A 24915-nucleotide genomic window follows, 5' to 3' on the forward strand; every position below is an offset into this window, starting at 1 on the left:
AGAGACAGTGCGATTGGCACAGGACAGAGCAGAGTTTAGGGCTGTTGTACATAGGGTCGCTATGAGTCGCAGGCGACTTGACGGCACATAACGACGACAATATATAATATATATATATGTTAGAACTGACTCCTAGCTGAGCCTCCCAGGGTTTTCCGAGGCTGTAAATCACATGGGAGGAGCTTGCCCATCTTTCTCCTACGGAGCAGCTGGTGGAGTCGAATCACCTCCTTTTGGATTAGCAGCAAAACCTCTTTCCACCAGGTCACCAGAGCTTCCCCATTAACCATCGTTGTTGTTAGGTAACACCAAGTCGAGTATGACCCATGCTATGAACAATAGATCTGAACCCTATTCTATCCTGTGCCATCCTTATCATCTCTGATGTAGTGAGCCTATTGCCACAGTCACTGTGTTAATCCAGCTCATTGAAGGTCATCCTGACTCTCCACCTTTCCAAGCATGATGCCCCTTTGCAAGGAAAGCCCCTTCTAACAACATGTCTGAAATATGAGATAAAGCTTTGCTATCTTTGCCTCTAGGGAGCACCCTGGCTGCACTGTCTCTAAGATCTGTTCTCGGGCAATTCCCAGGCAAGGGAGGGTTGGATGGAGGAGCAGAGGCGTGAAGGGGTACTTCCAGCCAGGGCCACTACCTGCTGAGCTGGGCTTTGCACTATGAAAGGATCCATCCAGGGAAGGGACAGGGTCTGTCCCCACAGTGGGCATGGGAAATCAGATGGCAGTCGTTCACTTGGCTCAGTTTGAGGGTCCAGTGGAAAGGCCCCGCAGGGAGCACCGGCTTGAGAGGCAACCAGAACAAGGCCAGAGCCAGCTGGCAAGGAGAGGTGGGGTCGTGGGGAGGGCCCGTGAGCTGTTCCTGGCTCCATACCCTTGCCTGGGCCCCTGCCCCTGGCCCCTGTCTCTGCACTCCCTGGCTCCAGACCCCTTTGAAGGCCCCAATTACCACATCACCCCACGGTGGATATACCACCTCACCACTGCCTGGATGCTGTTCGTGGTGGTGGCCTCTGTCTTCACCAATGGGCTCGTGCTGGTGGCCACCATGAGGTTCAAGAAGCTGCGCCACCCTTTAAACTGGATCCATGGGATATTCGATACTTTCATCCAATCCCAAAGGCATCCATTTCTTCTGTCGTCTTTAATCATTGTCCAACTCTCAAATGTGTAGTAGGTGATTGAATAGACCATGACTTGAATCGGGTGCACCTTGGTCTTTAAACTGACATCATTGGTCTTCAGTATTTTGGAGAGATTCCTGAGAGCAGACTTCCCCAAAGCGATATGTTTCCTGCTCTCCTGACTGCTGGGACCAATGGCATTGATAGTGGATCCAGGTAAGATGAAATTGTTAAGAATTTCAATTTTTTTTCTCCATCAATTATGATGTTGCTTATTGGTCCAGTATTGAGGATTCCCCCCTCTTTTTAGTATTGAGATGCAGGCCATATTGAAGACTAGTCTTGGACCTTCTGCAGCAAGTACTTCAGGTCCTCCTCACTTTTAGCAAATAACACCATGTCATTGGCATAACACAGATTATTGGGGAGCCTTTCACCAATACTGATGCCATGTTCTTCATATAGTCCATCTTCTTGGATGATTTGGTCAGCATATAGACTGAATAGGTATGGAGAAAATATACAGCCTTGACAGACACCTTTCTTGATTTTAAGCCTTGTAGTGTTCTTTGCTCTGTTCAGACATCAGCTTCATCTCAGTATAGGTTTCATATGAGGAAACTAAGTGTTCTGGGATTCCCATTCTTCTCAATATTAGCCATAGCTTGTTGTGAACCACATAGTCTAATGCCTTTGCATAGTTAATAAGGTACTAATAGACATTCTTCTGGTACTCTTTACTGCCATTTGACATCAACACTGATATTCCTGTTGCCACTGCCTCTTCTAAGTCCAGCTTGAACTTCTGGTAGCTATCTACGTATTCTAGCCATTTTTGAATGATTTTCAACAGTGATACTAATGTTTGATAATTTTCACATTCTGTTGGATATCATTTCTCAAGAATGAGAATAAGTACAGACTACTTCCAGTAGGTCAGGCAGCTGTTTTCCAGATTTCCTGGCACAGACTAGTGAGCCCATCCAGGCCTTTATCTGTTAATTGGAGCACATCTCTTGGTATTGAGTTGATTTCTGGGGACTTATTTCTTGTCATTGTCTTAAGTGCATCTTGAATTTCTTTCTTCATCACCATTGGCTCTTTATCACATGTTAATTCTTGAAATCCTTCAATGTCAACCAGTTCTTTTTTTTGTATAGTGATTCTGTGTATTTCCTCCATCTTCTTTTGATGCTTCCTGAATCATTCAAGATTTTGCCCATAATGTTTCTCAGTATTGAAAGTCGACGCTTGAATTTGTTTTTTAAGTTCTTTGAACTTGAAAAATGCCAGCTGGGTTCTTCCCTTTTTATTTTCCAACACCAGCCTTTGCACATTCTGTTATGATACATTGCTTTGTCTTTTTGAGCTGTGTTTTGATATCTGTTCATCTCTTTTACTTTGATGTTTCTTCCCTTTGTTTTGACTTCTCAGTGCTTTAGTACAATTTTCAGAGTTTTCTCTGACATTCACTTTGGTCTTTCCTTTCTCCTGTCTTCATAATGACCTTTTGCTCTCTTCGTGGATGTCATCCCACAACTCATCTGGCCTACAAGCATTTTTTTCACACAAACTAGTGAGTACATCTAGAGCTGCATCTGTTTATTGAAATAGCTCAATTGATGTTCCACCAATTCCTGGGGATTTTTTTTTGCCAATGCCCACAGTGGAGTTTGAAATTCCTCCTTTATTATCATTGTTTCTTGATTTCATGCTAATTCCTGAAATGATTCTGTGTCAGCCAATTCTTTTGGGGACATTGACTCCATGTATTCCTTTAATCTTCGTTTGATGCTTCCTGAATCATTCACAATTTCGTCCATAGCATCTTTAAGTATTGCAACTTGAGATTTGAATTTGCTCTTCAATTTCTTCAACTTGAGAAATGCAGAGCAAGGTCTTCCCTTTTGATTTTCTGACTCCATCTCTGCACATTTTCTTACAATACCTTGCTTTGTCTTCCCAAGCTGCCCTTTAACTCTTCAACTTCCTGACTGCTTGCCCTTTGTTTTGGCTTCTTGACATCCTAGTGCAGTCTCCTCCTGTGAAATTAATTGCCTCTGACAACCTGACAGAGGGTCAGCTATGGGTCAGTTCCAATTCTGTGGTACACAACTTCTGATAGCCATCTTGATTTTTCCCCCTTTGTCTTTGTAATGACCTTTTGCTTTCTTCATGGATGATATTCTTGATATCCTTCCACAGCTCATCTGGTCTTCAGTTGTTGGTGTTCAGTGCTTCAAACCTATTCTTGAAATGGTTTTTAAATTCAGGTGATATCAACCCAAGATCATATTTTGGTTTTTGTTTTAATATTCTTTAGCCTCAAATTTGAACTTCCACATGAGTAGTTGATGGTCTTTTCCACAGCCAGCACTTGGTCTAGTTTTCAGTGCTGAAGTTGAGTTTCTCGAACAATTCTTTCAAAAGATGTAATCAGTCTGATTCCTATGTAGTCCATCAGATTTGGTCCATGTGCATAGTTGCTTTTTGGTTTTTTATAAAACACATTTGCAAAAAAAAAAAACCCAACACATTTGCAATGAATAAATAATTGATTGTACAAAAGTCCATTATTCTATCTCCAGCCTCATTTCTGTCCCCAAGTCCTTATTTTCTGACAACTGATACTTCTTCCTTGTACCCAGCTTTTGCACTCCATTCACCAATTATTATTAATAAATTTTGGTTGAATGATCCATTGATTTCATACTGCAAGTTGGTAGAAAAATCTTCTCTTTCCTCCTCTTTGGCTCTAGTTGTTGTGCATATATTTGAATGTTAATCATATTAACAGGTCTCCTTTGTATGTGTATGGATAGTATGCTGTCACTGACAACATTGTACTTCAGGATGGGTCTAGAAATGGTCCTTTGACTATGAATGCAACCTTAGTTTTCCTCACTTTTTCATTCTTGGCATTGTAGTTCATATGATCATCTGACTCAAAGTGGCCCTTGGCAATCCATCTCAGCTCGCCAATGTCTGTTGTTGTTATGTGTTGTCAACTCGACTGCAACTCATATTGACTCTACCTATATTCAGAGTGACAATAGCTCTGAACCCTGTCCTTTCTGAGCCAATCTCACTGTCTCTGACACATCTACCCCCATTATTCCAGTTACTGTATCAATCCACATCATCCAGGGCCTTCCTCCTCTGTGCTGTCCTTCCACCCTTCCAAACATGATGTCCTTCTCCAAGGACTGGTCCCTCTTGGCAACATGCCCAAAGTATGTGAGTCAGAGCCTTAAAATTTTAGCCTCCAAGGACAACTTGGTTTCACCGTCTCCAGGACAGACCTATTTGTTCTCCTGGTGGTCCATGGTATGTTCAATATTCTTCTCCAGCACCACAACTCAAAAAGCATCCCTCTATGGTACCTTTCTTCTTGTCCAGCATCACTACCTGACCTGAAGACTACTGCTAGAACATTCTTACAGCCACCTGGCCTCTATTCTTCTGGTCTGCCCTTCACTATGCCAAAGGAGGAACTTAAAAGGTATTTATTAAGTATTTCAAACCCATGGTAGATACTACCTGTATATCCACTCCAGCCTTTGTTAAGTGCCATCAAGTATGACTCATAGTGACCCTATGAACAATAGATCTGAACCTTGGACTATTCTGTGCCATCCTCATTATCTCTAACACACAAGGGCCCATTGCTACAGTCACTGTGTCAATCCACCTGGTTGAGAGTCTTTCTTTACCAAAGTGCTGTTTTGACACTATTTTGATACTACTACTATTTGATACTACTTTGGAGCATCAGCATTGAAGTCATCATCGTGACCTTAATATCCACATCCAGGACATTACCCCATTGTGCCAGTTATGGCTCTCAGCCAGCACTCTCCATTTGGGACCCTATTCTGCCATGCCATCATAGGCCTCAGATGGACCTGGCAACATGATATTCATATGATTGATTTGCTGTTATGAGGTACAACACTTATCTGTCAGTTTGCTATACTGGGGGGATTATCTTCATATTGCTAATTTATAATTAAGATATGTGTATACTTGCTGTTTATCATTGTTCTTACTAGTACAGCACTTGTCTGCCAGTTTGCTGTACTGAAGTAACTTGTGGGTTACCGTGATGCTGGAAGCGATGCCACTGATGTGTCAAATGCCAGAAGGGTCACCTATAGAGGATAGGTTTCAGTAGATTAAGACAGATTAGGAAGCAATATTGACCATCCACTTCTTAAATAGCAGGCTTCTGAAATCCTATGAATGCCAGCTATCTAAGGCCTTAACATTTGCCCTATTTGTGTTTGGGGGTTTTTAAATCCCACCTTCTTGTGCTTAGATAATACAGAGCACAATAGTTTTGCGTTTAACAATTTACATATATTTGTTTTGCAACGTTGCAATCCCTTCAATGTAACAACACTCTTCCCACTTCCTCCTGTGTTTCTTGTTTCCATTTACGCATATCCGTGTCCATGCCTGGCTTCTGAACCTTGTTTTGGGGAAAATTCTGCTTTTTTGGTCTAATGGAATTGATTGTTCTGAGGAGCACATTCCTCTCGGGTTTTATTGTTCACTTTATTGACATGTCTGTGGTTTAGGTTAAAGATGATCTCCATGGTGAGTTCAGGTCCAAAACTGAAGAATGTCAAACAGCTATAGTCTCTGGGGTTCCACCAGTCTCTATCAGACCAGTAACTGGTCTTTTCTATGATTGTTACTTTTGTTGTACTTTTTTCACCACTCTTTTAAGGACCTTCAGTTATGGTTCCAGTCAGAGAAGTCAGTAGTGATAGCTGGCACCATCTAGTTCTTATGGTTTCATTATTCATGTGGCCCATTAGTCCTTTGGACCAGTTCTTTCCTTGAGTCTTCTCTCTTATACATTTTTTTAAAAAACTTTTTATTGTGATTTGAGTGAAAATTTACAGAGCAAATTTGTTTTACATTCGACAATTCACACACATTTTATTTTGTGATATTGAATGCAATCCCTACAATATAAGCACACTCTTCTCACTCTTGCTCTGGGTTTACCATTTCTATTCATCCTTCTTTTCTACCCCTTTTTGCCTTTTGAGCTTATTTCCTGTGCAGATGCAGCCCTTGGGATCTTGTATGGTTGGTTGCTCTGAGGAGTAACCCTTATAAACTTAAAGACTCTGGACAGTTTGGAGTTGAGATCAGAGTGTGGCTCTTGCTCACAACAGGGTGTGAGATGATAGGGTTTGGCCTCACTTTGGGCATATGGCCCTCAGGCCTGGTTTTTTGGTTTGGTTTTTTTTTTTTGTGGATCTCCTGAATAAAACTGGCTTGGAAGCAGGAGTGGAATCCAATTCCAAAAAAAAAGCTTGCCTCTAGAAACTCTATGAACTGAAAGTTTTACGTTCAGAACTTTTGTTCATAGGGTCGCTATGTGTCGTCTATGACTCTACAGCACTTAACAACAACAACAGACATCACCTAATGAAGTAAGATTTCAGACCTTTTCCTTGTGGACTAGGTTATACCAGTTGACTTAGATGTCCTCCGAGACTGTGGAGCTAAACCTAATGGCATAGTCTCTCAAGGTGTTTGGTTATGGCTAAGACGTTTATATAACTTTGCCCCCTGTATGCCCTGCTAGATATATGGATCGAGTCATAGCACATAGAAATTTTTTGTTGTTATGTTAAGTTGCCTGCACCCCATAGCGACCCTATGTACAGCAGCTCTGAACCTTGCGTTGTCCTGAGCCAGCCTCACTAATTTAACCCCATTACCCCAGTCACTGTATCAATCCATCTCATCCAGGGTTTTCCTCGCCTGCGCTGTGCCTCCAGGTTTCCAAGCATGATGTCCTTCTCCAAGAACCAGTCTCTCCTGGCCACGTGCCCAAAGACCTGTTTGTTTTCTTGGTGGTCCATGGTATGTTCAAAACTCTTCTCCAGCACCACAACTCAAAGGCATTGATTCTTGTACAGCTCTCTGACGCATAACAAGTAATTGCAAAGACAGTGGCCTGTGTCAGGTGCACCTTAGTCTCTGGACTGATGTCGTTGCTTTTCAGTACTCTGGAGAGGTCCCTGACAGCAGATTTTCCTAATGCAATTCATCTTTTGATTTCCTGATTGCTGGTGCTAAAAAGTGTTGATTGTGGAGCTGAGCAAGCTGTAACTGTTAACAACCTCAATCTCTTCTCCATCTGTCATATCCAACTGGTGCTGTCAGTTGACCCAGTGGTGAAAATCTTTGTCTTCTTGATATTAAGCTTCAATCCATATTGAAGACTACACAGTCCTTGACCTTCTGCAGCAAGAGTTTCAGGAAATATATATGTAGAAATATCCTTTGCCAAACTTATATATACTTGTCGGTGTACTTCCATATGCTACCTCATAACTGTTGAGCTTACATACCTACTATGTATCCACTCGTATACTATTGTTTGTTATTATAGAGTTGTCTATAATAGTGTTCATAGTTGTTGTCTTTTACTCTTGCATACCTCCTAATTTCTTCCTTTGTCTTGGTCATCAAATTTTTTTAAGAAATGTTAAAAGTTTCATTTGATACTCTGTTTTTACCACTTATCATCCTATTTTCATATGAATAATCTTCTGCTTTCCCCACTGTCTTAAAATTGGAATTTATTATTTCCATGCATATTTGTTATACATTCATTATTACATATCTAGCCATGACGGTATGGAGTGATGTTTTGCTTGTGTGTGTGTTTTAACAGATTTATTGAAATATTATTTAAAACACAAAACCTCCCTGCCACTAAGTAGATTCTAATGCATAGTGACACTAAAGGACAGATTAGAACTATTCTTTAGAGATTCTTTAAAGCTGTACATCTTTATAGAAGCAGATTCCTTCAGAGTAGCTGGTGGGTTTGAACCACTAACCTTTTGGTTATTAGCTTAATGCTTAACATATTGGTGATGTAGTAGATGATTTACATACTCTAAAATGGATTGTAAATGGAGATATAGTTTACCTACCATAAAACACCGACAGCAACATGCAAAGCAAATTTCTATTTTAGAGTTCTGGTGGTCTATTCTAGAGTACTGGTAAGAAGCTGTGCTGCAGTCTTGAAGGCAAGCGGTTTGAATCTACCAGGTGCTATGAGGGAGAAGGATGGGCAGTCTCCTCCTGATCGAGTAACTGCTTCTGAAAACCTGCAGAATGTTCAGCTCAGAGTTGGTTTTGACTTGACAGTACATAGCACACCATCAAACACACCATTCAAAATGAACATTTCAGTGATTTTAAGTGAGTTACTGAGATCTACATCCATTACCACTAGCCATTTTTATAACAGTTTTGAGATATAACTCACAAATCATAGAATTCGTATGCAATTCAGTGGTTTTTACTATATTCACAGTTATACAATCATCATCACTATCTCATTTCAAATCTTTTCATCTCCCCCAAAAGGCTCACCTATACCATTAGCAGCCACTCCCTATCTCTGCCTACCCCAGCCCCTAGCAACCACTAACCTGTTACCCTGCTCCCTATCCCTGTCCCTGTGGCATTGCCTCTCTAGACATGTCATTCAAATAGAACCACACAATATGTAGCCTTTTATGACTACTCAATCCATATAGTCAATGGATGTTCATGGAGTAAGTATTATATTACAGACATGAATGCTGGAGATAGATAGTTTAGACGTGAGTTTCTACTTCTTCTAGTTTAGAGTCATTTTTTAAAAGCTGTTACAAAAAGTAAGTATAAAATATATATGAATGTAAGGGTGTGCATATGCATGAGTGCTGTGCATTTGAGGTGCTCCTGAGAGGTCTGGAGAAGGCAAGGTTTGACTGGCCTTTGGAGCTGGAGGAGGAAGGTGAATATGAGTCCTGGTCTCGTCTGCGTGTAGGAGGGCTTGCTGGCAGCTAAGCTCTGGATAGAGGACTGAAGGATCTATGCTTTCAAGACAGCAGATGATGGATGAGCAGATGGATGAGCACCTGCAGGGGTACATGGATGAGATCTCCTGCCTCAAACGGAATCTGGCCTGCACTCAAGAAAAAATGGCCTTCTTGTCCTATGAGAGAGCCAAGGAAATATGGGTGAGGATCTCTGGGGGGCCATGGCAGGACAGGGACATGAGAAGAAAGTGGGGCCTATTGTTTGTAAGAGAATGAGTTCTGATAGACTCCAAAGAGGAAAGGGACATCCCCAACAGTCTCCTTCCATAGGGTGCAAGGACGGTACATTGACTAACCTCAGTGTCCCATCTTCACCCTGGGGCCAGTCCAGAACTTTGGACTCAGGAATAGATCTGGGAAGAAGCCTAACCAGGGCCCTGGGAGAGCCACTGCTCCAGGGCACAGGTCACCAACGACATGTGCACCAGCTGTGAATCCGATTCCCCCTTTCCCATACCCTGTCCTCAGTCGCAGGAGAAGCTGACTGTGAGACAGGCCATGCCTGAGGACCCCCAGATGACACCCTTGGCAGATTTCATCCCTTTCTCTGCAGATTTTACTATTTCTTTCTTTTTTTTTTTCTTAAAAGAATCACTTCAGCAGTATCTGCAGGGCACCCTCAGGAACTCACTGAGTAAGTTAATTTTGACACCAGAGTGAGTGCATGTGTTTGTCACCTGCAGGAGGTCCTGGGAACTTTCAGGAGCCGGATAGCAAAGCTGGAAACTTTGCAACAAGCAGCCCAAGTAGAGATAATGGAGAAGCTCAGAACCCGCCCACATGAGTTCCTACTCAAGTTCATTAGCTTGATCCTCACCTTGACCACCATCCTCCTGTTCTTCATTTCCTCCCTGTGTGCCTGTCCCCGGCCCTTTGTAAAGACACCTCTGCGCACATGCATCTCCCTTGTGCTTATAGGTCTCGGAGTGTTAGCCTGGCAGAAGAGGCATGCCATCTCCACCACCCAATGGCAGGTCTGGATCACCTCTAAGTGGAACGTCTTTGCCAGGGATCCCAGGCCTCTGCCAGGGGAAACATAGGAGCCAGGAAGGCCATGGAGAGGAGTTAGCTAGCTCCTGCTCCTCCTTCCTGAGTGCTAACAGCATCCAGCACCACCCTTATTCCAAGTCAATGGCCATGAGGCCAGGGGAGATGCTCACCACCCTGCACTTTTAGTCTTTACTACAGTGTCAACTGAAGAAATGAGGGCTAGAAGGGATTAAAATCTACCAAGTGCAGAGATCCTTGCTCCTTTCCTGCTTATCCATCATCTTTCCCTTCAGGACCAACTGGCTGAAAAGGTATCCCAAATCACCTTGGCTGCCTTTGGGACATTGTTTTGGTGGGGAGGCAAAGAGAAGTTACATTTCTTTTCCAGGAGTGGAGGAGGAAAGAGGGGAGGGCAGGGACAGGGCAGGGACAGGAGCTTTTCTTGTCGGGGCTGGGGAGACTCATGCAGGTGACACTGAAGAAGCAGATGAGGCCTCCGTTCTGGAGACACTGGAGAGTTCAGAACTATCTTCTACCTTCTTCCCAAAAAGCTGCAAGATGCAGTTCCGAAACTGGAAGAACAGAAAGTGTTAGTCAGCACAATGTTGTTATGTACTGTCGAGTCAGAACCAACCCATAGCCAACCCTCCAGTGGGTTTTCAGAGGCAGCAGATCACAAAGGAGAAGACTGCCCATCTCTCCCATGGTGTGGCTGGTGGATTCAAACTGCCTGCCTTTGAGTTTGCAGTGCAGTTCCTTACCACTAAGCCACCAGCGCTCCCTTCCAGAGTAAGAGGGACTGACATGGTAGGGTCCAAGTAATGTCTAACCAAGGTCCATGAGATGAATGGATTCAGTAACTATGATAATGGAATTAGTGACACCAACTGTCCCGAAGATGGCACAGGCTCACACAGCAACTTGCTCTGTTAGACAGAGTCAGTGGCAACTCACAAACAACAACAAGAGGAAGATATTTGTTAAATGCCACTTTGATAACCCAAAATCTTCTCTCCCACCAGTCAGAAGCCTAGACAGAGACAGGAGCAAGGCACCAGCTAGTCCTTACATTCAAACACAGCCCAGTTTGCTAATTCAGCATCTAATGGGAACCAAGCATGGTGAGGGCTCACACATTGAGTGACTGTCTCCAGAACACCTGGGGAGGGACAGAGGCAGTTAAATCCCATGAGTTTGGGGGGAAAATAAGGACTAGGTCAACTGTAGTCTGTCTACTTACCTCTTATCTTAAGTCAAAAGATAGTCTTTCAAACGAATGGATTGAGAAATTATGGTACACTCACTCAATGGAATACTACGCAGCACGCAGGAGCAACAGTTTTGTACGTGATTACCCAACTTGAGAGGGACTGGAGAACATTATGCTGAGTGAACTAACTCAGTCCCACAAGGACAAATAGGGTATAAAACTATTATTGTAGAATGAGTATCGGGATCCAAGTGGGGTGGGGAAGGCTGGAAGCAGAGGGATGTGGATGTGCAAGGGGAAGGGGGAATTAATCATGGGGTTGTATAATTTGATGGGGGGGTGAAGGAAATTGGAAGAATCTATTCTCAAAATCAATGTATTGGAATTTTATAAATAAGCTAGTTTGAAAAACCCCATATTCTTTCAAGAGAGTTTTGCTTTCTGCAAGATGAGCCCTAGGCAGTCATCTAGGGACTGCTGGGAAGTCGGGGTTTCTAAGTGTGTTTATGGGGTTGTCACTGAACTGGCAACAATGCTTTAAGAATGCATACCAGAGGGGTTTCCTGAATAGCCAGTTCCTACATCCCTCTATGATCAACATGCTAAAAAATAGACTAGGGTCTTAAAAACTTGTGAACATTAGGGAATTAAGGGGGAGAGAAGGGAGGATAGATCTGAATAAATGGGTGAATGAAAAGCAACTTCTTGGTAAACTTCCATTCAAATCAGAATTTTAAAAAGCTTGTGAACAGTCATGTGAGGTACAACTCCTGGCCTCTCCTTGTTTGGTAAAGAAAAAAATCCAAGGTACTAATGGACTGCGTGAGCAGTTTCCATGGCCCTAAGACCCTGAGGAACTGGATAGTGCCCAGCTACCACTGCTCACTACTCTGAAAAAGATCACAGTAGAAGGTACTGGATGGAGTAGGAGAAGAGTGTGGAACAAACTCAAAATTATCCAAAAGACCAAACTTGCTGGTCCGTAGACTTTGGTGGAACCCATGAGATGATGTAGCATGGCCCTTGGTCACTTTTCAAGCCTAGAACTGAACTCGCCCCAGTGGCTCAACTTAAAGCCAAACAATAGGCCTAGAAGGTGAATAATCACACACAAAGAAGGAACTCATTGTTAGGACAATCAACCATACAAGATCAAAAGGGTAGCATCTGCCCAGGAACAAAGCTCAGAAGTTCCCAAGGGATAGGAAAGAAAGCTGAATGGAAATAGGAAGGAAGTGGGCAGAGTGCTGGTACAATGTGTCAGAAAATACAATGTGTACGAATTGCCTAAAACCAATCTGCTCTGTCAACTCTCAAATCACATTGAAAGAGTAGAAATTAAAAATGCTTAGAGATTGAAAAACTGTTGAAATTATTAACTTAAGAAGTAGTCTGAACAGCAGAATGGGTGGGTTCTGTTGAAGAGCTGCCATATAAGGCTGAGGAATTCATCCAACAAATGAATTCATTGTTGATTGGTCAGGCACCTACCATGTGCCAGACACTGGGCTGTAACTGGGTAGGGGACAGCAGTGAATAAAAAGAGCAAGGTCCTCAGTCTTCATGGAGTTTAGATTCCAAAAACTTCTCCCAGGGCACAACAGAAAGAGAAATCAGTGTGAAAAGTGGGAAGGCTGGGTTTGAAAGTCTAGAGTGGCTCAGAAGTGTGGCTCTAGCTAAGAGGGAGAGTTACAAGGGGAGAGGAGGGACTCGAGAAGACAATTTCACAAGGGAGCCTGGAAGTCCAACAATGAAAAGCCAGTTCTGAAGGAGACCCATCTGAAAGGCAGGAATGCAGGTAAGGGAATCATTGCATCAACAGTGCAGTCCTAGAAATCAGTGGTGGGACTGGTTCGATTTGGTACTTAAAAATTTCCAAAAAGAATCAATGCCGAGTGAACTTCGCAGACACACCCATCTTGAGGCCCTTGCCATGAGTTGGGGTCATGAGCCTGATGGGAGATGAAGAGAAGAGCTGACTGGAGGGGCAGGCCCTGGACTCGTTCTTGAGATCCCCACAAGGAACAGATGGGTTTGGGCTAGTGAAAGGTGAAGCCTTTGCTTCTTGGTCAAAGAAGGAGTCAAAGAAGGAGCGATGGCTTGTACTTCGAAAAGGCTGAGCCTTGAGTGGCCACCTATAACCTTCCCAGAGGGCCTGGGAGTCATGGTTTGCCACATGCCAGCTAACAATGATGGCTGTCGCTGGCCAGACCTTGAACTGCTACAGACTCCTGAGAGCCAAGATAACCTGGTCAAATTGAAAAGATGAAGCTTTCGAGAAAAGATGAATCTATAAAACCAGGAAGGATGTGCTCACTAGCTCTAGTGTGTCAGCAAGGGAGGGAGACCATTGAGGGCAATGGTCACCACAGGCTCCCGAAAGGGTGCAAGCCTACTGCTAACGACCCGATCACCGCAGGTCTGTGTCTAGAAAGGAATTGTCCCAGTGGGGAGCGATCATTGATGTTTCCACATATCCTTCTCTTTTGATTTGCCAACAGTGTTACCTACCTGACGGTTCATAAAGACATAGATGATGGGGTTGTAGATAGTGGCACTTTTGGCAAAGTAGGATGGCATTGCTGCCACCAGAGGGTGGAAGGCGTAACCAGGGTAGGCAGCAGCAAAGCATGCGAAGAAGGTGTAGGGCCCCCAGCAGAGGCAGTAGGCAAGGATCATCACCATGACCATGCGTGTCACCTCCTTCTCCGCCTTCTGGGTGGATTCTGACTCCTTTTGCTGCTTTGCCACCTGGAGGAGAGGGATCATGAAATATAGCCACTGAGAGCTGGCGATGGCTGCAACCTGGGCAGTGGGTTAGGTAAGCAGTGAGAGGTGGCCCAGGCAGAAAGAATTTTTGGGGAAATGGGCAGCCTATGGTCTGCTTACATCCATTTGGCATGCCACCTGCCCAGACAGCCTATGCTTTGCCTTGGTCTTGGGGGAGTTGCAGCCATCAAGGCAGGCACTGTGGCAGGGCCTTCCACCAAGCCCTCTGGATGCATGATATTCCTGGAAGGAGGCTAGGCAGGGACCCACAGAGGCTGCATTCTCCCACCTGAGCTTTTCTCAGAGAGTGCTCTCTGGACTTGAGACTATGAGGCTGAACGAGATGGACAGTGTGGAGGAGGTGAGTGCTGTGGGCATTTCATTTGCTAAGAAGAGGCTCTGAGTCTCCATCCCCACCCCTGGCTCCCTGGGAGCCTGCTTGCACTGAGGCTGGGCAGCTGGTATCCAAAGCCCCATTCCTGGGCTTTTGTGGAAACAGGTGCTCCCTCCAGCGTGAGGCCCTGGAGGACTCTAAGCAGAGGGGCTGGCTGGGAAAGGCAGAGGGGGACCATTCCAGCCAAGGCTGCGGGACCTGGACCTGACAAGGGCCTAGATGAGGAATTGGCTTCTTGTGAGCCTGTGTCCCTCCAGGCTTTGGTACCATGTGCTGCCTCCAGCACTCCTGTCTAAGTGGGAACGAGCGACAAAAGTGCAGGGGACCTTGTCCATGGGCCACCAGGAGAGGATGGAGCTGACAGCTGCACTTTCCTCCCTAGTCCTCTGACGACTTCAAGGGCAGGAGAGTGAAGGGGTGGGGTGGGGGTGGTGAGTGGCTCCCTCGAGCCCTGCCATGGCTTGCCCCAGTGCTTGGGACTTTATCTAACATGTTTGCACATTTTGTTTACCTGTTCTGTCCAGCACCATGGACAAAGTCTGAGAAGAGGCTTTGCCAGGCTTCTGCTCAGGGCCTGAAGGCCAGGCCCACATATAGGACTCCTCCAAGAGAGGATGAGGCCAGGGAGTCTGAAGGGGGGGGCAGGGGGCTGCCAGCTGCAGGGATGTGGCGGCGTGAGGCCTCACAGATTAACACCGCAGCTCTTAATGTCACTTTGGCTTCGCTGTGAAATCCTCTTATCTAAGGGAGCTCAAGAGATTGCTTAAGAGTCTCACTGAGGCTGGTTTAGCTGGACAGGCAAGGGGATCCTTCTTCCCAGCCTCGCCTCGGCCTAGAGGTGCTTACCGCTCGGATTGCCAGCCACACGTGGAGATAGCAGAGCACAATGATGCTGAGGGGAATGATGCAGCACGTGGTCATCAGGACAATCATGTAGGAGCGCACCCCGGGATACGCGCTGCCACTGAACACATCAGGCCCGCACGAAGTCATCAGGCCATGGGGCCAGTACCTGGAAAGGAGGGCCTGATTTGGGGCAGGTGGCAGGCAGCAGGGTGCAGTCCCAGCCCACCCCTCATGGGGTTGGGGTTCAGTAAATCCTTGCCTAAATTTAGCCATCCCCTTCCCCTCCTTTTTGTATTGTTGTTGTTGTGTGCCATCGAGTCAGAACCGGCCCATAGCTGACCCTCTGGCGGGTTTTCAGAGGCATGGGAGGAGACTGCCCATCCTCCTCCTGCGGAACAGCTGGTGGATTCAAGCCAGGTGCTTTCAGGATTGCGGCGCAGCTTCTTACCAGTAGGCCACCAGAACTATTGTGGTACAATGCAAATAATTTATATTGTGATATAATGCCAATAGTAATAGGCCATTTACCCACAGGGATGTTTACACTGTCGTCCAACTCAATCTCAGATCATTTTTGTCACCTGTCACATCCCCCTCTACAAAGACCATCTGAGCACACCTCTTCACACAAGGGGACATTAACTGTTGACCTCTGTGAAGACTGTCCCTGAGGAACGAAGAAGTGGTTCCTAGGGGAACACAGACCCTGGAAAGAAGCCACCTTGTCCACGGCTGTGCCTTCTCAGCGGCCTATCCCCGGGCAGTCAGTGAGCCTCTCTGCTGTTTTGAAGTGTTGTCGAGTTGACTAGGGCTCACAGTGACACTACTAACAGGTCTGAGCCTTGCTGATTCCTGTGCCCCTCACCACCTTCCACATGCTAGGGCCATTGTAACAGTCACTCTAGCTCACTGGGGGTCAGCCTTTCTTTCTCTGGCCCTCTGCCTTTCCCAGCACAATGCCTTTTCCCTCCTAACAACATGCCCAAAGTATGTGAGGTGGAGTCTCACTGTCCCTGCCTCTAAGGAGGATGCTGGTCGCACTCTCTCCAGGACAGACCTGTTTGCTCCTTTGGCTGTCCATGGTATGTTCAATACTCTTCTTCAGCACCACTATGGGTTTTATGGATGGAAAACGTTCCCCTTTATGACTTGGGTAGAAGTCAGACTAGGCCCTCCTCACATTCATGGCACACACGGGGCTTCCCCAACACCACAGCTCAAAGGCATCCATTTGTTTTCATTGTCTTATATTTAGGATATAAGGTCTAGTTCCCAAATCCTTGCCATACTTCAATAAGTAATAGGAACAAGAGCAAAAGGCATGTTTTCCTTCCAACCATGGCTACAGAATGTCCAAGCCACGGGACACCTTGAACTTGGCTGCTTGGCGCTTCCTCCTGTTCCAGAAGCCCAGGCCCTGGGAGCAGGTAGGCAATAAAGATGCACTTTCACTGGTTCTTTTGAGAATGACAGCTGCTCCGTGCAGGGCCTCCTTCACAAGCACGGTGGGTCTTGGTGAGCCACAGCTCAGTGTGATGCACCACTCTGCTGAAGCATTGGGGTCCTGCCGCAGTGGCTTCGCTCTCTCCCCAAACAGGCCACCTGGTTGGGGCACAGAAGCTGTGTCCTACAGGCCTAGGTGTCCTCTGATACCCATGCCCTCTGAAAGGGGGCTTTCCGAGTGTGCTGGATAGAGGCCTGTGGCGGGGGGCTGAGCCTGCGCTTGAGCTTCCCGGGGCGCCCTCATGGCACACAGGGACTCAGAGACAGGGAGCAATGCATCCTCTGGCCTCCCCCTTAGCTTGACACCTGGCCCACCAGTGTATTTGGGCCCTTACCTGCTCCACCCGAAGATGGGAGGTGCTGTCCAGCTGGCAGCCCAGATCCAGGAGAAGGCAATGCCTGCGATGGCCAGTTTGGCGTCAAATCTCACGTTGCCAAAAGGCTTGCAGACCACCAGCCACCGTTCCCAGGAGATGATGGCCAGGGACCAGAGCCCTGTGATCCCTACCGGAGAGAGTGGTCAGGGATGGCATCAGGCTGATTGGCATCATGGCCACCTCGTCCCCTCTGGCCCACCCACCTGAAAACCTCCATGCTCCACAAAGGGCTTTCTCTAACTCCAGTTCCTTCCCTATGTTCCTCTCCCTCCTCTGCTGCCCAGGGCGTAGCTTGGCTCCTCCTTCCTGGGTGCCCATCAGAGTTGAGCCTCCCCCTTCCCTGCTTTCCTTCCATCTGGAACAGAAGCTCTGAGCCCCAGTTTGGTCCCTGAGTTCCCCCCACCCCCGATTCAGTCATGAATGGAAGGGGACAGAGGGGAGGGAGGGAGGGAAAGAGGAAAGGAATAAAGAAAGAAAACAAAAATAAGGTAGCTTGCTGGCTCTGTGTCCTGTCATTCTCCCGGCCACCAGTGGTCAGAATGCCTGTGGCCACACACAGACCAATGTGACCATACTAAGAAGCTGTAATTACAATGCAGAGCAAAGCAGGACGTGGCTGTCAACCCATGTGCTCTCAAGCCATCTGGAGTCACTTTTCACTAAGCTTCTGGAAATGGCTCCTTGTTGACCCTGAGAGTGGGTGCTTGGGGCTCCCGCTTGTGCACGGAGGTCCCCAGTGGAGACCGAGTATCCTTCCCTCATGAATGTGGAGACAAGCCACAGCAAAGGTAATTTAGCAGCACCCTTGACTTGTCGAGTGGGGGTCATATTTGACCTACTTCACAGGTCTGTGGGTGGGGTCATTTTACAGATGGCAAAGTGGCTGCTGGAGATCACAACTGTCATTCAACCTGGGGCCTGACTCTTAGCCCTGCCCCCTCCCCTCTAGACATATTTCTTGTCTTTTTGTCACTTGTCCACTCAGGAGAATCGGAACCAGAAGTCGGTTTATGCCTCTCTGAGCAAGGGAAGCTAGGCACACTGGTGCTTGTTTGCTAATCTGTAGTGGACAAGTTCACAAGGGTTGTGCATTTCTCGCTATCTCAGTCCCAGTCTCCATATTACTGAGACTTGAATGGGAGGGATGTCTTCCCCCGGACAAGTCCGCCCAGTGTGCTGAGGAGGGAAAGTCCTTCTTCTCATGTTGGGGTCACTGTCTCCCCCACCTCAAGGCCTCAAACTGTTTGCCAGCCTGCAAATCTACGTGGCCTATCGCGCCGCATGGAACAACTCTGCTCTCAAGGCCGGGTCTCGCTTATGCAGCACCTCCAGGGGCTTACCACAGAGGGAGACGGTGTAGCCCTCGATGACACACAAAGGGTGGCCAAGGATGAAGTAGCCGTAGAACTGATTCACCACACTGATGGTGCTGGCAATGACAGTCTCTGCCATGTCGGCCACAGCCAAGTTCACCAGGATCCAGTTTAAAGGGTGGCGCAGCTTCTTGAACCTCATGGTGGCCACCAGCACGAGCCCATTGGTGAAGACAGAGGCCACCACCACGAACAGCATCCAGGCAGTGGTGAGGTGGTATATCCACCATGGGGTGATGTGGTAATTGGGGCCTTCAAAGGGGTCTGGAGCCAGGGAGTGCAGAGACAGGGGCCAGGGGCAGGGGCCCAGGCAAGGGTATGGAGCCAGGAACAGCTCACGGGCCCTCCCCACGACCCCACCTCTCCTTGCCAGCTGGCTCTGGCCTTGTTCTGGTTGCCTCTCAAGCCGGTGCTCCCTGCGGGGCCTTTCCACTGGACCCTCAAACTGAGCCAAGTGAACGACTGCCATCTGATTTCCCATGCCCACTGTGGGGACAGACCCTGTCCCTTCCCTGGATGGATCCTTTCATAGTGCAAAGCCCAGCTCAGCAGGTAGTGGCCCTGGCCGGAAGTACCCCTTCACGCCTCTGCTCCTCCATCCAACCCTCCCTTGCCTGGGAATTGCCCAAGTCGCCTTCATCCTCATATCTCCAGCATGCAGCTGGAATGAATGAGCAGACAGACTCTGGTAGAACAGAAGCTTCCTGACATGGGGAAATTATTTTCATGTTGTTTTTTTTTTAAAAAAAATTTTTTTTGCACCCATCACCAGTGTTTCTTTCTAAAACTTTTAATGGCCCTAATAGAAGCTCTGTGCCCTCTGTTGGCCTCCTTGTGGCCTAACCATGAAGCTTTCTGTCTCTGTGCTTAGCTTGTCAGTGGGACCATACAATAGTCATGCTGTATGTCTGATGGACTCACTCAGCATCATGTGTTCAAGGTTCCTCCTTATCTTAGAATGCATCAGGACTTCATTTCTCTTTATGGCTGAATAATATTCCATTGTACGGACAAAGCACACTGTGCTTATTAATGAATCTCTTGATGAGCACTTGGGTTTATTCTACTTTTAAATTATTATGAATTGTTATCGTTGACATGTGCTGTCCAGTCAGAAGTGACTTGGCTGACCCTCCAGTGGGTTTTCAGAGGCTGTAAATCATACAAGAGGGGATTGCCCATTTTTCTCCCACAGAGCAGCTCACAGATTTGAACCTTATACCTTTGGGCTGATAGCACAACTCCTTACTCACTAGGCCACTAGAGCTCACTGATTATAAGAGCTGCTAGAAATGTATCTACTTGTGTTCATGCTTTTAGTTCTTCTGACAATATACCTAGAGTGGACTTGCTGGATAATAAGGTAACTCCAGCTAGTGCAGTGCAACCTGAGGTGTGTTGCTAACCAAAACATCAGCTCGAATCTCCCAGCAGCTCTGATGGAGAAGGACGGGCCAGCTTCTCGCATTTACATACAGCCTTGCAAACCTCTTGGTTGCCATGAGTTGAAGTGGCCTCCTCTCCAGTGAGGTTCGAGCTACCTCCACATGGGACTTTTTGAGGAGCTTCCAACCCTTTTCCCCCAGAGGCTGCACCACTCAACAGTTCTCCCGAGAATTTACTTAGTGCGTCAGAACCACATGGGAAGAGATTACCCATCTTTGTCCCACGGAGCAGTGTGAGGATTCAATCCGCCAGAAAGGTGTGACCTTTGAGTTAGGTGCGTAACTGTGTACACAGCAGGCAGCCAGAGCTTAGGGACGTGTGGGACTCCAAATTCTCTGAAGCCTCACTGACACTTGGGACTTTCTCTTTTTCTGACAGTAGCCATCTGCTGGGGATCAAACTGTGTCCCCCAGAACATGTGGTGGAATTCTAGCCCCTCTGCCTGTGGATGTAATTGTATTTTGAAATCGGGTTTCCTTTCATCAGATCATAATGAAATAATGTGGGCTCTAAGTCTAATCACTTCTGAGTTATAAAAAGAGCAGATTAGACTGAGGTGCATAGGGGGGATAGACGCCATGTGAGGGCTGTAAGGGGTCATGGGGGGCTCAGGATCTAACTTAAATTTCCAGCCTCCAGAGCTTTGAGAAAATAAATATCTGTTCTGTAAAGATACTCACTTGTGATATTTCTGTTACAGCAACACTGGGAGATGAAAAGGCCAGCCTAGTGTCACTACCAACATTTTTGCGAAATACCTGAAGGATTACAAGACTCCCAGTCATGCCACGGCCATCCTCACAACCTACAGTAATTCCAAGTAGCTCTTAGAATTTAGGGAACTTCTTACACGCCTGTGTTGACTACAGCACTGCTTGAAACAGCGGACCGCACCCTACTGTCCGTTGGCAGGTGGACAAACCCTACACAGTGCATTTAGACAATGGGTATATATAGAAGCGACAGCCTGAGCGTCCCTCCACAGTTAGTGGACAAACACCATGCGAGCCACTCCTGCAGTGAAGTATTCAGCCATAGAAAGAAGGGAAGTTCAAACTCATGCTTCAGCGCAAGTGAACCTTGAAACATGATGCTGCAAACGAGGTCAGTCGCAACAGGACAAGCACTGTCTGGTTCATGAGGTGGAGGGTCTACAATCAGCACACAGGTAGAGACTGAAGTGTGTCAGCAGGAATCGGGGTGGGGAGACAGAGGAATGATATCATCTAAGGGGCTGGGTTTCTCCCGGGGCACTCTGTCCACCACTAACACAAAGGCCACGTGTCTCCAGCAGCTCCGCGAAGGACAGGCAGTCTTCACGCCCTTTGCAACTGACAGCCCTGAGAACATTCTGATGGAGGGCGGCCTTCAGTCGGGCCAGCTCTTCAGCAGTGGGTGAGGGAGTTTCTCTTAAGGGACGTGAACAAAATTGTCATTGGGTCGCAATGGCAGCTACACAGTGTGGTGGGCCAGGTTAACGTCACTGCCGAGCTGCACGTGTGGAATGTGTTGAAACAACAGTCATCGCCCAGCTCATCCTTTACATAATAAAATAGGAGAGCTCTGAGAAGGGAGCCAGCCAAGCACGGTGTGAGCCTTCCAGCAAGCCAACTGAAAGCCAGTGGGTACATGGGCCTGCCAGCCATCTCGGGGTGCACCACTACAAGCATCATGCGGTGCCCTGGGTTCACTCTAGTCTATAGCTGGCATAAGACTGGGCATTCATACCACGGAGCTTATGCACTCTTTGATCTACTTTTATAAACTTACGAACAAAAATGTAAGGCAATTTCATCTACTGAAGAAGGCTTGGGGGCCTGAGGAAATTCAGGGATACAGTGGCTTGAGAAGGGATGACGGCAGGGGTCCTTAGCATCCTGTGCTCTCTGGGCTGTGGTTGTGGGAGCCAAGTGCTAAGCCTTTAGCAATCTGATTTCAGGGGGAAACTGCCCATCCCCTGACAAGTGGAACAAGAAGCCTGTTCCGGTCTGTTCTACCTCGTGGCTGAGGCTGCCAGCCCTCCCAGCTCCATGGGCACACTGTCCTCCCGGAAGGGCTACTCAGCTAACTTTGCTTACTCACCTCGGGTGGCGTTGCTGTTGGTGTAAACAAAGATGCTGGCCCGGGTGCTGTCCTCATGGGCCTCATGTAGCTGCCTGGCTGTGAGCCTGTGGGCCCCCCACTGCTGGGCCATGGCTCCCGTCAGCCCTGCTCCCAGTGCCCGCCAGCCCTGGCACGCTGCCTGGGGGTCATTGCATTTTATACCAGCCCACAGGATCAGCCTGGGCCTCCTCACCTCAAAAGCTCCCCAAACCCTTCACCCTCTGATCTCTTAATTGGGCCCAGACTTAGACCTCCTGTTTCCTAAGGCGAGTCTGCAGCTCAGAGGGATTGGCTGGCCCCCAGACCCCGAGCCGGCTCACTCTGGGCCCGCTTCCTCCCCCCAGCCAGCGCCCTGTTGGGTCAGCATGGTCAGCAGCAGGTGGTCCCTGGCTTCTCCTGCCACGCAGCCTGGGGACTCCCTTCTGGGACTCACACAGCATGCCCCTTGGCTCCTCTGGTACCACGACTTTGTACACAAAGGTGCTTGTGCAGGCCCCAGCAAGAGAGACTTGACTCTCCCTCTGAGTTCACGGCCTTTCTGTGGGCTGCCTCTGGCCATAGATGCCGGGAGCTTTACCTTCAAAGACCAGATTGTACTGGTAGGTTCCCAGCTAGCTGCCTCTACCTGGCCGCTCTCCCCACAGCCCTCTGGCTTGTGCTGAGAGTGCCCTTATCTCCTAGCTCAGCTCTGTGGTTTCTCACCTGTTTCAGCTGAGAACCGCCTTGTCTGCAACCCCCTCAGGGCCCACGGTCCTGGCTGCCTGCAGGCACAGGGGCTGGCCCTTAATGGAGCAAATCAAGGCACAGGCTGCCCTTCGCGTTCTTGGCCTGGGTCTAAAGGTCCTAGCCACTAGGTCCACTCCACAGGCTAGAGCCACCCATCCCGAGAATGGCTTGTGCCAGGCCTGGGCCCTGCATGTGACAGAAGAGTCCTGCTGTAGAATCACCAGGGACTTGCCTAGCCAACATTGTGACCCCTGCTGGTGAGCAATTCTGTGGGGTGAGGGCTCTGCATTGAGTTTCCAAGGTTGCAAATGTTTAGGGACAAGAAGGCCCATCTGTTTCCAGAAGAGAGGCTGGTAGGGTGAAGCACTGACCTTGGTGACAGCACATGTAACCAGCAGGGCTCTTTATCTGCATTCCCCTGCCCCCCAGGACGTGATGCGGTCCTGACACATGCACAGCCACGTGACGGTGTGTGAAAGGCCATGAGGGCAGTATGGTGGGTCCCCTTCCCAAGTGGGGCTGTAGATCCTCAGAACACATGGCACCATGAATCCAAACCATGACGCAATGACACTGTGTGGTGACAGAGCCAGATAGCCAGCCGCTCCCAAGCCCCTTCAAGAGATTACCCTCTCTGCATGGGAGACTGCATAATAGATGCTCAGTAGAGACTCCTGGGAGAAAGCTTGGTGACGATGACATTACTCACCCTATAGCTCAAGGTCAAAGGTCAAAGCCCCAAGACAGGCCCAGGTCTGTGGACTTTCACCCCCAGAGAATTTTCAGATCATCAGACATCTCAAAGTGAGGGGGTCGGAAGCGGGCCTCTGCCCTCAGAGGTGGGACAGGTGGACATGCGACATGGGATGTTTGCCTCCACTCCCTGGGCTGCACAGTTTCATGAGAGGCAGAAGGGCTGCCAGAGGCCTCATGTTTGTAAGTCCTTTGTGAACAGAGTCCAAGTGGGGTCCCATGGAGGAGGGAGAAGTCTGGAAGAAGCTGAGCACTGCTCACCTGCCTTTGACCTTGACCAGCATTACACTAATCACTATGCTCAAGGCTGTCTCACTGATGCCCTTGGGATAGAGATGCGTTTGGAGAAAGGGAGGGAGGAGGCAGAGGAGGGAAGAGACAGGCAAGGCAAGGGTGCGGGTGGAAGGGGGAGCTAATTGATGATTAGGGCTAACAGAAGATCAAGTCCCAGTTTAGTCGAAAGCAGATTACCGATTTAGAAATGTCCTCACACCTGTGAGGACACAGAGTCATGGGGAGCCCACTGCTGGCTCACGGGCAGGGGTGGGAGGGAGCAAACAGGCCTCCCACATTTGGGGACTTTATAGAACCACCTCAGAAGCTGTTTAAAATTATAAGACCCTGGCCAGAGTGATAGTGCTGAAGTTTTTAAAATTCCTCAGCTAATGTCTTTCTTTTCCCTCCAATTATCTTTTACTGTGATTTGAGTGGATGTTTCCAAAGCAAATTGGGTTTTTTATTCAAACATTCATGCATGTTCTGTCTCATAGCATGAATTACAATTCTCTCTGCTCACTGCCTCCCTGGGATCCTTCCAGCCTTCGATAGACACTGCACCTCCAGCCTCGCGTGGTTGGCTACTCTTGGGAGTGAGCTCCTCTCTAGGAGTACTGCTCATCTTTCAGGCCACTCCCGGAAGGATGAGACAAGGCAGCTGACCAGAGATTCCAAAAGGTAGCTCAAGAAAACAAAGCAAAATATAACAAAATGTGCAAAAACCAGAAGTTAGAAAAGCCAAAGGAAAGAACATGCTCAGCATTTCTCAAACAGAGGGAGGATTCTAGAGACAAAATCTTCAATGATGCAGGAAGCACCAAAGCAAGATGGAAGGAAAGGGATACTCAGAGTCACTGGACCAAAAGGATTTCATTGACAGGGAATCTTTTCTGGAAGTAGCAGATGACCAAGAACCAATGGAAATGAAGTCCAAGCTGTACTGAAGGCATTGTAAAAATAATGAGAAAGAGGGGATAAATAATGTATACGGCATTGAAACAGAAGACAGAGAAAACTGTTTAAAAGGGATATATGATCAGGTATTATTGTCATGAGAGGAGTCCAGAACGAAGGCTGCATAGTGGAGTGGACCTGTGG

The 24915-nt window shown here is 47.5% G+C and overlaps 2 protein-coding genes across 2 annotated transcripts in view; one reads left to right on the top strand and one right to left on the bottom strand.

Annotated features, from left to right (window-relative positions):
• The window catches only part of LOC102843910 (testis-specific protein TEX28-like), a 120448-nt gene extending 110357 nt beyond the window's left edge, over positions 1–10091 (top strand). The window contains 2 exon segments of the mRNA XM_006899976.1: positions 9057–9192; positions 9735–10091. Coding sequence (XP_006900038.1) covers positions 9057–9192; positions 9735–10091 — 493 coding nt within the window.
• A 411-nt stretch (positions 10092–10502) lies between these two features.
• OPN1LW (opsin 1 (cone pigments), long-wave-sensitive) lies at positions 10503–22164 on the bottom strand. Its single transcript, XM_006899926.1, has 6 exons — positions 22042–22164; positions 18481–18777; positions 17099–17267; positions 15261–15426; positions 13763–14002; positions 10503–10613 (listed from the first exon to the last, which is right to left on the bottom strand). The coding sequence occupies exons 1-6, from the start codon at positions 22151–22153 to the stop codon at positions 10503–10505; spliced, it is 1095 nt and encodes a 364-aa protein (XP_006899988.1). The 5' UTR covers positions 22154–22164.
• Between the last annotated feature and the right edge of the window lie 2751 nt (positions 22165–24915).

Source organism: Elephantulus edwardii, unplaced genomic scaffold (genome assembly GCF_000299155.1).
Source record: "Elephantulus edwardii isolate Elephantulus edwardi_28Jun2011 unplaced genomic scaffold, EleEdw1.0 scaffold00269, whole genome shotgun sequence".
In the NCBI taxonomy this organism is placed as follows: domain Eukaryota; kingdom Metazoa; phylum Chordata; class Mammalia; order Macroscelidea; family Macroscelididae; genus Elephantulus; species Elephantulus edwardii.

What these genes read in the sequence shown, in the direction of transcription:
- OPN1LW (XM_006899926.1), bottom strand. Translation starts at nt 22,153, where the DNA reads ATGGCCCAGCAGTGGGGGGCCCACAGGCTCACAGCCAGGCAGCTACAT. An exon ending in CAACAGCAACGCCACCCGAG is followed by an intron (nt 18,778 to 22,041) that starts GTGAGTAAGCAA and finishes CCCTGGCTCCAG; the next exon opens with ACCCCTTTGAAGGCCCCAAT. An exon ending in TGTGGCTGGCAATCCGAGCG is followed by an intron (nt 14,003 to 15,260) that starts GTAAGCACCTCT and finishes CCTCTCCTCCAG; the next exon opens with GTGGCAAAGCAGCAAAAGGA.